The sequence below is a fragment of the Leptonychotes weddellii genome, chromosome 10 (genome assembly GCF_054177405.1).
Source record: "Leptonychotes weddellii isolate Sample4059 chromosome 10, ASM5417740v2, whole genome shotgun sequence".
Classification (NCBI taxonomy): Eukaryota; Metazoa; Chordata; class Mammalia; order Carnivora; family Phocidae; genus Leptonychotes; species Leptonychotes weddellii.
In genome coordinates, this window is record NC_138378.1 from 18,604,159 (window position 1) to 18,616,603 (window position 12,445).

Consider the following 12,445-nt stretch of genomic DNA (forward strand, 5'->3'; position numbering starts at 1 on the left):
AAAAAAAAAAAAGTGGATTTGTTTTGGCATTTAAATCCTTAGACCACCTGGACTTGATTTTGTGTATGGTGTGAGGGAGGGATCCAAAGTCACTTCTCTGCAACTCTGTAACATTATCTACAACTAGATATCAAACACTCTGCCAGTTCCAAATGCCAGTTTAGCATATGTGGTCATACAAACTTGGGAAAGCCTTGAAGTGGGCCTTTGCACCATGAATGAAGCAAGTTTTACTAAGCAAATTCAATTGACAGGGTACTGAAGAGACAAGGCTGTTTCCAAATATCAAATATGTACATGCCAATGATCCTTGTATTAATCACAAATCTACTTATCCTTTTGTTTACCTTTTGTTCCAAGATATTTTTGAAATTGTTTTCAATTCTTTCATGGAAGAGGTTCAGGATCCAGCTGGAAGAAAGAGGAAAGAGGATCAGGATCCACTTTATGATTAACTAGGACTCCCAAAGGGAGGGCTACCCACGGATCTGACCTTCCCCCATGTTATCCCATGAAGGGACCCAACCAGATGGGGAACTCTCGTATGCTGTTAGTGGGAATGTCAATTGGTGCAGCCAGTATGGAAAACAGTGTGGAGGGTCCTCAATAAATTAAAAATAAAACTACCATATGATCCAGCAATTCTACTTCTGGGTAGCTATTAGAAGAAAATGAAAATGCTAATTTGAAAAGATCTCTGCAACTCCATGTTCACTGCAACATTATTTATTATAGCCAAGATATGGAAACAACCTAAGTGTTCATCAATGGATGAAAGGATAAAGAAAATGTGGTACACACACACACACACACACACACACATATACACACAGAGGAATATTAGACAGCCATAAAAAAGGATATCTTACCATTTGCAACAACATGGATGGGCCTTGAGGCCATTATGCTAAATGAAATAAGTCAGACAGAGGAAGACAAATATCACATGATCTCACTTATATGTGGAGTCTAAAAAAACCCAACAACAACCAAGCTCATAGATACAGAGAACACATTGGTGGTTGCAGGGGCAGGGGCCGGAGTGGTTGAAGGAGGTCAAAAGGTACAAACTTCTAGTTATACATAAATAAGTCCTGGGGATGGGATATACAACCTGGTGACTACAGTTAATAATACTGTATTGCATATTTGGAAGTTGCTAAGAGTAGATCTTAAAATGTTCTCATCACAATAAACAAATTTTGTAACTATGCATGGTGACAGATGTTATTTTTATTTTTTTAAAAGATTTTATTTTTTTGACAGAGAGACACAGCGAGAGAGGGAACACAAACAGGGGGAGCGGGAGAGGGAGAAGCAGGCTTCCCGCCGAGCAGGGAGCCCGATGTGGGGCTCCATCCCAGGACCCTGGGACCATGACGTGAGCCAAAGGCAAACGCTTAACGACTGAGCCACCCAGGTGCCCCTGGTGACAGATGTTAATGCGACTTATTGTGGTTGATCATTTCACAGTATCTACAAGTGTCCCATCATTGTGTCGTATACCTGAAACTACTGTGGTGCTATATGTCATTTATACCTCATTAAAGAGAAAGAAGCGGAGTCAGGCCTATTCTTTATAACCTACAAAATCCACAGAACAACCTACCTGGCAGTTTAGCAAGTAGTCACTCACTCATTCATTCAGCAAACATTTACTGAGCTCCTCCAACCAGCTGAGCACTGAGTTAGGTGTTGAGGGGACACTGGTGAATAAGCTCATGGAGCGCATGATGTGAGTCTAACCCACTTCAGGTAAAGCTGCCTTCAGAAGCTCTTCCCCACCACAGATAGCACTCAGTGAGAATCGTGGCCCAGAACAGACATTGCACACTGTGTTCTCAACTGGGGTGAGGCTAAGAGGTTGTGGGAAATAAGTGAACTAAGTTAGTGGAATTACGTCTGGTAAAATTTTCTTCTCCCACAAATTTTTCTTTACCATTCCATACTTGCTGATTGAGGGATGTGCATTATAAATGTATGTATATTATAAATACATGCAGTAAAATTGGACACAAGTATTTTCTGGCGTTCTGCAGAAAACATCTTGAACTTTCCAGGGTTCTGTGCCCTGAGTCAGCCCAAGACTCATAGACTGGCTGAATGTTGGACCCTGGGTGGGTCTGAATGACCCCGACTTTAGAGACCATGACTGGAGTCCCTGACAGCTGTTGGTGGGGGTGTTGCTTCTAGAAAAGTCTGTTCCCTCCAACATCTCTGGGTACCCTTCCAACATTGAGCTGAAGTAGAACAGATTGAAGCAGTAGGAAACTTTCCATGGATCACAGGCTACATGAAGTCACCCTGGCCCCATTCCTCCTCTTGTTGCCCAAATTCAGTCCAATCTCCTAAATGTGCCTCAGGCACTTCCCCCCACCTCTGCTGTCATCACCTGCCCCTGGAGCATCATCATGTCTCGCCTGGACAACTGCCTTTCCCCTCTTGGGTCTCCCTCCACTCACTCTGCCCTGCTCTAATCTCCTCTAAAGGAAGTGATCTTTTACTGGAGCCAATCTGATTATATCCCTGCCTTTCTTAAAATCCTCCAGTGGCTTCCCCCTGCCTCACTTCAGGATAAAGACTAGAGTTTGGCTCCTGACTATTCTCTTCACTTTTTCTAATTAACCACCACCCCGTCAGGTACACTGACCTCTGCTTGCTTCCTGGGAAGCCCAGGCTTTTCATGCCTCAGGATCTTTGCACATGCTTCTTCCTCCACCAGAGAAGCTCTCCCCTCCTCCTCTTGTGCTAAAATTCAAGGCTCATTTCAGATATCCTTTCCTTGAAGAAACTGTCTCTGCTCCAAATGTTAGGTAAACCCTCTACATTCATAACATCTGGACTCTCCTTATAAGCATGTTATCACAACTATGTTGAAGATAATTAAATATATCTTCCCATACTTTATGTCTCCTTCCCCCACTAGAATATACACTGCACCAAGGTAGGGACCCTGTCTCTTTTGCATCACCTTACATTCCTAGCATTTAGCTCAGGATCTGACAAATAATAGGCATCAATAAATATTTGTTAACTGAATGGCTAAGGCTAGCAATTCCCTATTTTGGTCAGGACCCTGGGTGTTCATGCTTCTGTGTCCATAGCAATAGCTCCCAACTATGCGGCTATCACCACCCTAACAAACTAGTGAAAATGTTTTTCTGGCCCCTGCTGTGTCCATTTCCACTGTCTGTGTGTGTGTGTATGTGTGTTACCCACACAGAATTTCATGGCTTTGCTTCTGAGAAATGGGGCATTACGCTCACCCAGTTAAAACAGCACAGTGGTTTCAAGCTATCCAGTCTCCACTAAAAGTTTCCTTTTCCAAATGGCAGCCTTGAGTTCAAAGGCTCTAGTGTTGTGCAGAAAACATTTGTCGGTTGAGTAAATGCGCAGCTAAGTCTCTGGGTTCCCCAGAATACAAATTCTCCTGAAACTGACAGGATTAGAGGACCCCACCTTTCTGCTGACATTTCTCCCCCCAACACGGTCACCCAGCAAATACATGTCCAGCAAAGAGGCAATTGGCTATTTGTTCTGTTTGCCCCCCGCCCCCCTGCTGAGAGTAGGGAGCTATTACCACCCCAGGAAGGGCAAAGGGAGAGGGGGAGAGCGAATCTCCAGCAGACTCTGTGCTGAGCGCTGAGCCTGACATGGCGCTCGATGCGGGACTCAATCTCACAACCCTCAGATCATGACCTGAGCTGAAAACAAAAAACAAGAGCCGGATGCTCAACTGACAGAGCCACACAGGTGCCCCAGCGGACTTTTTCTTAAAGGGCCAGGCAGTCAACATTTTGGGCTCTGCAGACCACATGGTCTCCGTTGTAGCTACCCCACTCTGCTGTTGTAGACTAAAGCAGTCGCAGACGGCATGTGAGAAGATGAGCGTGGCCATGCTCCAATGACTTTATTTATGAAAACAGGACACAGACTGGTTTGGCCTGTAGGCCTTTAGTTGGCTGACCTCTGATCTTGATGCACCTTAAATCTTGCTCTTATGCCCCATCAGGAGCATCCCTGGGTGAGCCGGATGCCGAGGCGTCTCTGACGATCTCCAGCAAGTGCATGGAGTCGCTTACCTTAGCTGTCCGGAAATGTCAACACTGATGTGGCCAATGGAGTTGTGGCAGTGGGACACGGAGGCAGTGGGCCGTCCAGACTGGTCCTTGCCCAAGTTCAGAGAGACTGAGATGGAAATGCCATCCACATTCACATCGAAAGTACCATCTAGGGTGCTGGTTGGGAGTTACGGGAAGCAAATGGTGTATAATCAGTCACCTCCAGGAAGAGAAGCCAAAAGACCAGTCCCCAGTTCCCTACTAACTAGCTGTGTATCCTAACTTAACCTCTACTTTGCAGCCAACATTTATTAAGCATCTGCTGTGTGCCGGAAAAGCAAACTGCTAAATGCCTCACATCTGTTATTTTACTTAATCCACAGCTGCATCAATGAGGTGGGTTGTTATTAATCCTATTTTACAGATAAATAAATGGAGGCGTGGAGATGGTCAGATTTGGTTCCTTTGTAGATTGATTGAGAGACATCCTAACCCAAGTACTACTCACATGAAAGCCTTTTTCACCTTCCAGTTCCCACTGACAAACACGTAGTTATTGGACAGGGAGGCTCTGACCCCCTGCCTTGGGCGTAGCCTCAAATCCGAGTTCCTGAGCTCAAAGCAATGGATCTTCAGTCTGGGGAAGGAAGGCAGAATATCAAACCCAGAAAAGCCAGGCACGTGTTAGTCCTCTGAGCGAACTCTCTGGCTCTAGAGTTGTTAGTGACTTTCTGTTGTTGCTAATTTCTGGGCTGCTTCAGTGTTCGCTATTTGGCTTTTTGGTTGTTCTAACACCTTTCAGGAAGATTCCCTGTATTAGATTCCCCCCACTGAAATTCCTTGTGTGGATTCCGCTTTTTTGGCTGGTCCGTGATGGGTATAGTCACCCTGCCTGGTACACTCATCTACATCAGCCCCTCCTTGTGGCCATTTGAGTTCGTGGCTCTTGTTGCATCATCCCTCATTAGTTCACTCAACAAACATCCATTGAGATCCTGCCCTTGAAGAGATCACAGCTGGTGGTAGACCTGGACGTGTTAACAAACCACCATGGCCTAATGTGAAAACCAGAAGCAAGGGATGCTCTAGGGCTGTGGGAAGGGCCCTTGACCTCTAAGTGGCATGGCCTGGGTATTGTGTGTGTGTGTGTGTGTGTGTGCAAATTTAAAGTAGCTCTTTTTTGCTCACTGCCTTCAGGAAATTATCCTGAGAGACTTTGGGAGGATTCCAAGAGGGAGTCTTTTCTATCAGGGATGAATAAATGATCCCCAAAAACCTATTATGGACCCTTAGGGGCCTGAGGAAGAAAAATCCATGCAATCAAGGAATGGCTAAAGAAAGAGTAAGGTGTGAAGACTCTAAGATTGACTGTGTAAAAGCTACAGGGAGATTAAGGTCAGTTAAGCCTTATGGGGAGGGAGATGAGGAGCTGGGACTGGTTCACCAGGACCAGGAGGCCAGCTGCTTTATTCCTCACTAGGGTTATGTGTGGATGCTATCCTCAAGAAGCAGTATGCAAATAAAGTATGTACAGGTTCCAGAAAAACTTAAAAGTCCTTCATTACAGACCCTTAAAAGGCTTTGGAGGGATGGATAGTGTATCTCAAGCAGGTCCCTCATATGGGCAATCAGGAGAGTAGCCAGGGGTCTCTGGCAGAGCAAAAATCTACGGCTAGTTTCTGCAGGACTGACCTCAGGGCCTGTGAATGGTTTCTAAGGCTCTCCCTCCCATCCTGATGATTCAAGAAACATATAGCACCTTCCAGAAGCCCCACAAGAGCTGGTCATGATCCTTTTGCCTTTAATCCAAGTGATGATTCCATGTTTATCCCCCTCCCCCAGGAACCCAGGCCCCCATTCTGCCTCCTCCACTGCCCCTACGGTGGAGAATAGAGATCGTACCTGTAAAAGTCATAGCTCACACTTTTAATCCAGCCGACTTTGAAGCTTCCTGAGAAATCAGGCAACTTGATTGTGGACAGCTCCTTCTTCAGGATGGCTACTCCGAATCGGCGGGCTGAGGGGAAATAGTGGGAGGCAGCTCATGCCGTGGGAGGCAGCCAAGCCCAACAGTCGAGTGGCCGGGCTTTGAAATCACATGGACTGGGATTGAATGTAGGACTTGCCATTTCCTCTTGGTGTGCTCCCAAGCAAGACTCTTAAACTCCTTGAGCCTCACTTCCCCCCAACTGTACAATGGTCATAGTGATGATACCAACCGGAGTGTGAGAATTAAATTAGATCATGAACTCAAAGTGCCAGGTAAATGGCAGGCGTTATTTATCTACTCGACAAGATCATGGAAGCAATGATACAATACGGTGAGGCTCTTGAGGACGCATTCCCTGCAGCGTGGTCAAACCTTCGGGTTTTTCACTGTTGCCAGGGCCATATGTTCACAATGCAGATTCCCAAGCCTAGCTTCAGTTGACAGGAGACGGATATTTGGAATCTGTATTTTAACTTATGTCCCGGCAATTCCAGGGTGGTCCACGGACCCCCTGGGGAAAACGCTGGTCTGGTCCCGTCCTTCACCTCTGATACTCAAGACAAGGAAACTGCAGCCCAGAGGGGGACATATCCAAGGCTTCTGAGCCAGGCAGGGGCAGAATCCCAGCCTGTGGTCCCATGTCCTGGTTACCACACCACTCTGGTGGGCAACGGTGGACACCAGAGGAATGGCTGACACCCGCCTCCCCTTACCATATTCCAGGCCTTTTCTGGTGATTCTGGCCACGAACCCAGGATTGGATGCCCCTTCTTTGAACCCAGAGACCTCTGCCAGCAGCAATAGGGCGACTACCACACAGTATGGTCTGGCCATCATCCTATCCTCAGCAACGTCCTGGGCAGAGGTTGCTTTCTGTAGGAGCCTCCCTTGCTGAAGGTGGCAGCAGGGCCGGGGAGCTTATAAAGCCAGTGGCCAGATGAGGAACTGAGCCCGTTGGGAGAGAGGGCGGGGAGGTGCTAGGCTTTGAGGAAGCCCAATTTTCAGCAACTTGAGATGGGGAGAAGGTTGCTTGTGAAATTGTTGGAGGTTTTATTTTTGGCCTGAGGGTAGCGGAAGTGGGGCTGCCACGTCCAAGCTCTTCCTCTTCCAAGCTCTGCTGCCCGGTGCTGCCCTGGGAGCCTCCCCGCAACACCTTTTTCTAGCGGAACACCTCCATTCACTCCCCACTATCTACAGACTGAAATGTAAACATCCAGCGTGGCAGCCGTGGTGGCCACAACCTGGCTCTGACGCACCTCTCCAGCTGGACCTGCCACCAGCCCAGGTCCGGCTGAGCTCGCACTCTGGCTCCCCTGGAACCCGCCGGTCCCCACTTACACCGTGCAAGACCATCAAGGCCATGTGCAAGTCAGCCCACACGGCCTGACAAATGGATTCTGCAACTCTCGGCTCTGGACGGCTCTGCATTTTTTTCTCTTGCCTATGTTGTTTTAAATCAACTTTATTAAGGTATAATGTGTATGCAATAAAATGCAGACATTTTAAAGTGTACAGTTCAAGGAGTTTTGACACATGTATATATCCGTGTAGCCACATTGTCATCAGGACAAAAACATTTGCATCACCCCAAGAATCTCCCTCGTGCCTCTTCCCAGCCGATGTTTGATCCCACCTCCTACCCTGAAAACCACTGACCTGCTTTCTGGGACCATCCATTCATTTTGCCTGTTCTAGAACTTCGTGCGAATGGAACCATACAGTGCCCGTCCTGACCGTGCTGGCTGCCTTCTTTCATGCAGCATTATGTTTTTGAGATGAATCCATGGTATTTTATGTGTAAATAATTCACTCCTGTCTATTGTAGAGCAGTGTTCCACACAGCTGTTGGATTGATCCTTTTATTGTATCGTATCATATCTTTAATTTTCTTCAGATAGGAAATACATTCACGATGCTCAACAGTCAATCCATATAATGAGACGTACAGCGAGCATTCTGGCTCTCAACCCTCTTTTGCATCCTGCCAGCTTCAATCTCCTCCGACTCAAATCAACATGAAATTCCACTGGGGTAAGACATCCAAGGTGCTTTGACAGCTTACATCCTAGGGCCCATGGGAGCCCGGAGAGGGAACAATCAAGACAGGAGAGGTGCTTGGTCTGGGTTTCGAAGTACTTGCAGGAGTTTGGCAAACAGTCACAGAGAGGAAAGGTATCCTGGACAGAGGGAACAGCATGAGGCAGGGCACGGAAGCCTGAGGCAGCCTTGCACATTCCAGAAGGCTCGGGGAACTGTAGGGTGAGGGGCAGGAATGGACTAGAGCGTGGTCCAAGAGTAGGCACAAACATGGGCGGAATCTCCTCTTGAAGGGCCTGGATAGCCAGTCCTGGATAGCACCCCTGAACATGAACATGGAAGAATTTTCATTTTCCCATCATTGATAATCTCTATGTTGTGTTAAATCCTCCTTTTCCCCTGGATGGGGCTCCTTTCATGACATCTCAGTCATGATTCAAATATTTCCATCATGTTCAGTTTAATTTAAGACTTGGTCCTGTCCGTGTCAACCTGAATCTCATATTCTACCATATAGTGTTTTCTCTCTGCCCCATGCAGGCGTCTGGAGGCTCTCACAGCTTGGAGCAGGCAAGCACGTATGTGCCCGTGCATGCACATACATGTCCACATGTATGTTGGTACGTGAGCATGTGTGCATGTGAGTGTATCCGTGCGTGTGTGTGCGTGTGCTTGCATGGGTATGCTTATGTGCACGTGTGTATGTAGGACTGGTTTTCTCTTCACCCACCCCTCCCTCTTCCCTGCTCTGACCTGTAAGGGAGAAGGGAGGGGCTACCGCTGGGCATTGGAAGTCCTCTTGGTGTATCTCAGGGGTGGTGAGGAGGCCCATGCTGAGGCTCATCAGCACTGACCAAGTTTGATACCCGTCAGCTCAGGGTGGGTAAACTGAGGCCCCCAGGGCCCTGTTAGGGAGGGGCTCAATTCCAAGCAGCTGTTCCAGGCAAGAATCAAGCCTTGGGAGAATTGTCCTCTTCTTGTGCCTCCCAATATGTCCTTGACCCTAGGCCTGTGGCCAGAGTTGAGTCTAGTTTCACTTCCCTTTGGAAGATGAGACATCATAGGGATGGTCCTTGCCTCTTCTTTGCTTGTTGCAGAGCCTACATTTCTAGGAGTGGTTCTCCTGGGGGCCCCTTTGTCTCAGTTTTGTTCAGCGGAAGAGTCAAGAATCTTTTCCTCTCTCCCATCAGATGGTCCAGAGAAGGGATGGTAGAAGGTCTTTGTTGACAACCTCCCGGAAATAGTTTAATCAGGAGTCTGGCCAGCTCAGGTTTGGGTTCTGCCCAGAGCTCCACCAGCAGCCGGAGAATGGAGAAGACCTACATTAAGGACGCCCATGGGGTTGTACTCCAGGATGGTTTGGGGGACAGAACATACTGCCCATGTCAGTTTGCCGGGCTGCACGAGCTGGCAGGATTAATAACAAAGATTTATTTTCTCACAGTTCCAGGGGCTTGATGTCTGAGATCGAGGTAGCAGGGGCACTGGGTCCTTCTCAGGGTTGTGAGGGAGATCTGCTCCAGTCCTCTCCCCTCACTTTCGGGGCTCTCTGCCAATCTTTGGGATTCTGTGGCTGGTAAACCTGTCACTCTGAATTCTGCCTTCATTGTCCATGGCGTTCTCCCTGTGCACGTGGCTGTCTCCAAATTCCTCTCTTTCATAAGGACACCAGTCCTGTTGGATCAGAGGCCCACCTTAACTAATTACCTCTGCAATGACCCTGTTTCCAAACAACATCACATTCTGAGGTACTGGGGGCTAGGATTTCAACATATGAATTTGGGGGGGCACAATCCAACTCACAACAGTGTCCCATCAACTGTAAGGAGTGAGGATAGCAGTTCAAGCCTTGGGGATGCTGAAATTTGCATCAAGGTCCTACGTGACTGTCCCTCCATAAGCTTGTATGCTCCAAATGGGCATAATGCTACCGACCTTGCAGGATTTTTGTGGGAATTAAATAAGATAACATTTGGGAAGGCACTGAGTGTCTGGTACCTGCTGAGCCTAGGCAGTGAAGTCATCTGCATTGGGGACCATCCCCTGAGCTGGCCTTCGGAGACATCTCATCTTGCCAGAGATGCAAAACCAGCAGCAGAGAAAACCTAATTGTGGCTTTCCCTTCTCCTTTGGGCAAAACTTGAGGTCATGGCTAGGAGGTTGGGAGTTCATGCGTCAGAACTCCAGGGTTAAAGACCCCCGCAAAAGCTCTCTGCTGAAGATGTGACTTTGAGACATTTTTAGGGGCACTACCCTCTTCATCAGAACCTCTCAGGCATCCTGCACACATCTGACTTAGGGTGCCCTCTGCTACCTCGTCCTGGGACTGGTCTCCTCGCTGCCTACCACTGAAATCCCTCTTCTTCCAAGGAGAGGGAGTTCACGCCATCCTGTGAAAGCCCAGGGGTGGCCTAGCCTTGGCATTTTTCTTCTCCCCCTCGGTGGGACCACTTGACCTCTCTGTTGGGTGCACCCCAGGCCTGCACAGACCTTGACCTGAAGCAAGGGTGTTGTGTCTGTCATTGGTCCTTTATTGGGGCTCAATCCCACCCCTCACCTTCTTCCAGGACTGGGCTGAAGTTCTAGCTTACTGATAATATTTTTTTAAAGATTTTATTTATTTATTTATTTATTTGAGAGAGAGAGTGTGTATGTGTGCACAGGGTGTGAGGAGGGGGAGGGACTAAGGAGAGGGAGAGGGAGAGAACCCTAAGCAGACCCGGTGCTGAGCTCAGAGCCCCACTGGGGCTCGATCTCATGACCCTGACCGAGTGGAATCACCCAGGCACCCCTGATTACAAAATATCTTTATAGGCAGTATCTATACATGATAAAAATGGTACAAATGGTACAATAGGGTGATATTCCTTCCACCACTGTCCCCAGGCCTCCAGCTTTCTGCCCCAGAGGCAGCGTCTTTCTCATCTTTACAGAAGTACTTTGTGACAACAGAAGCGCACATGATAACATGGGTTCCTACATCTTACTTTCTGCATGTCATAGACCTTGGAGGGAGGGCGGAGCAGCCGCAGACTATGAGCAGCACGTGGTCGCTCAGGCACCCCCACAGCTGTCCACCTCCTGTCCCATAGGACATCCCTGGGCTCAGCCAGGCGGGGGCTGGGGCCCTGGGGCCGATGAGGGGTGTCTGGCTACACCTCTGCGGGGGCCCACAGCAACCCGCATGCCCAGGCCCGCTAGTTTGAGCCTCCATCAGATCGTGGATGTCAAAAAGCCCAGCGTCTGTTTGATGACTATGTGGACAGCGGGAACTTCGGGCGACCCTGGCTCTCTGGATGAGACCACCTATGAAAGACTGGCAGAGAAGACACTGGGCTCCTTAGCAGAGTCTGTTGAAGACCTTGCAGACAAACCTTACACCTTCGATGACTATGATGTCCCATTTGGGAGTGGTGTTTTAACAGTTAAACTGGGTGGAGATCCAGGAACCTACGTGATCAACAAGCCGACCCCAAGCAAGCAAATCTGGTTATGTTCACCATCTGGGGCAGGGCAAGACTTAAGACTGGTCGGGGAAGAACTGGGTGTACCCCCACCACGGTGTGTCCCTCACCAGCTGCTGGCCACGAGGCTGACTAAAGCCTTAAAAACCAAGTTGGACTGATCTTCTCTGGCCTATTCTGGAAAAGGCACTTGATGCCCAGCCCAATTCCAAAGACATTAAACGCTATAAAGCCAAGACCCCGGCTTCCTTCTGCAGCTGAGTGTCTGTTTTTTTCCATTCTCGCTTTTGAGGACAGTTGCACGGTGTGTCATGGCTCTGTGAAAAGAATGCATTGCCTCCCACCCTCCCTCAAGTTTGGGTTTTTAATTTCCCCAGTTTTTTTGGATTTATTGTCTGATTTCCTCCCTCACGGGATATCCCTTCTCTCTCTTTTTTTAAGATTTTATTTATTTATTTGACAGAGAGACACAGCAAGAGAGGGAACACAAGCAGGGAGAATGGGAGAGGGAGAAGCAGGCTTCCCACCGAGCAGGGAGCCCGATGCCGGGCTCGATCCCAGGACCCTGGGAATCATGACCCGAGCCAAATGCAGATGCTTTGAGAGCCACCCAGGCGCCCCTCCCTTCTCTTTTATAATGTCCATATACTAACACATTTACATATATAACCTTACAACAAAGAAAAATAAGAAGGAGAAATTCCAGAAGGAGAAATGACTTGATTTCACTATTCATCCTTTGAAGGACTTAACTACAAAAAAACAAAAAACAACAAAAAAAAACCACAGGAAGAGCAGCTGGCTGACCTCACCTTTCTGTCCTCAATTGAGGCTCATTGAAGAGTTGCATCTTAATGTTTAAAAAAAAAAAAAAAATAGACCTTGGAGACGGT

The 12,445-nt window shown here is 48.1% G+C and overlaps 1 protein-coding gene and 1 pseudogene across 2 annotated transcripts in view; one reads left to right on the forward strand and one right to left on the reverse strand.

The window, feature by feature from the left end:
- Positions 1-7,050, reverse strand: part of LOC102733295 (lipopolysaccharide-binding protein-like) — a 22,265-nt gene extending 15,215 nt beyond the window's left edge. Inside the window, exons 1-5 of one of the 2 annotated variants that reach the window (XR_014149091.1) lie at positions 6,765-7,050; positions 5,964-6,078; positions 4,570-4,698; positions 4,083-4,238; positions 348-411 (exon numbers count right to left, since the gene is read on the reverse strand). Coding sequence is in view for 1 of the 2 variants with exons in the window: in XM_081832792.1 (XP_081688918.1) it covers positions 348-411; positions 4,083-4,238; positions 4,570-4,698; positions 5,964-6,078; positions 6,765-6,888 (588 nt within the window). In the remaining variant the exon portion in view is untranslated. The remainder of the gene's footprint in view (positions 1-347; positions 412-4,082; positions 4,239-4,569; positions 4,699-5,963; positions 6,079-6,764) is intronic. The other variant, XM_081832792.1, reaches the window with a different exon arrangement.
- A 3,908-nt stretch (positions 7,051-10,958) lies between these two features.
- LOC102733002 (frataxin, mitochondrial pseudogene) lies at positions 10,959-11,746 on the forward strand (annotated as a pseudogene).
- Positions 11,747-12,445: the final 699 nt, after the last annotated feature.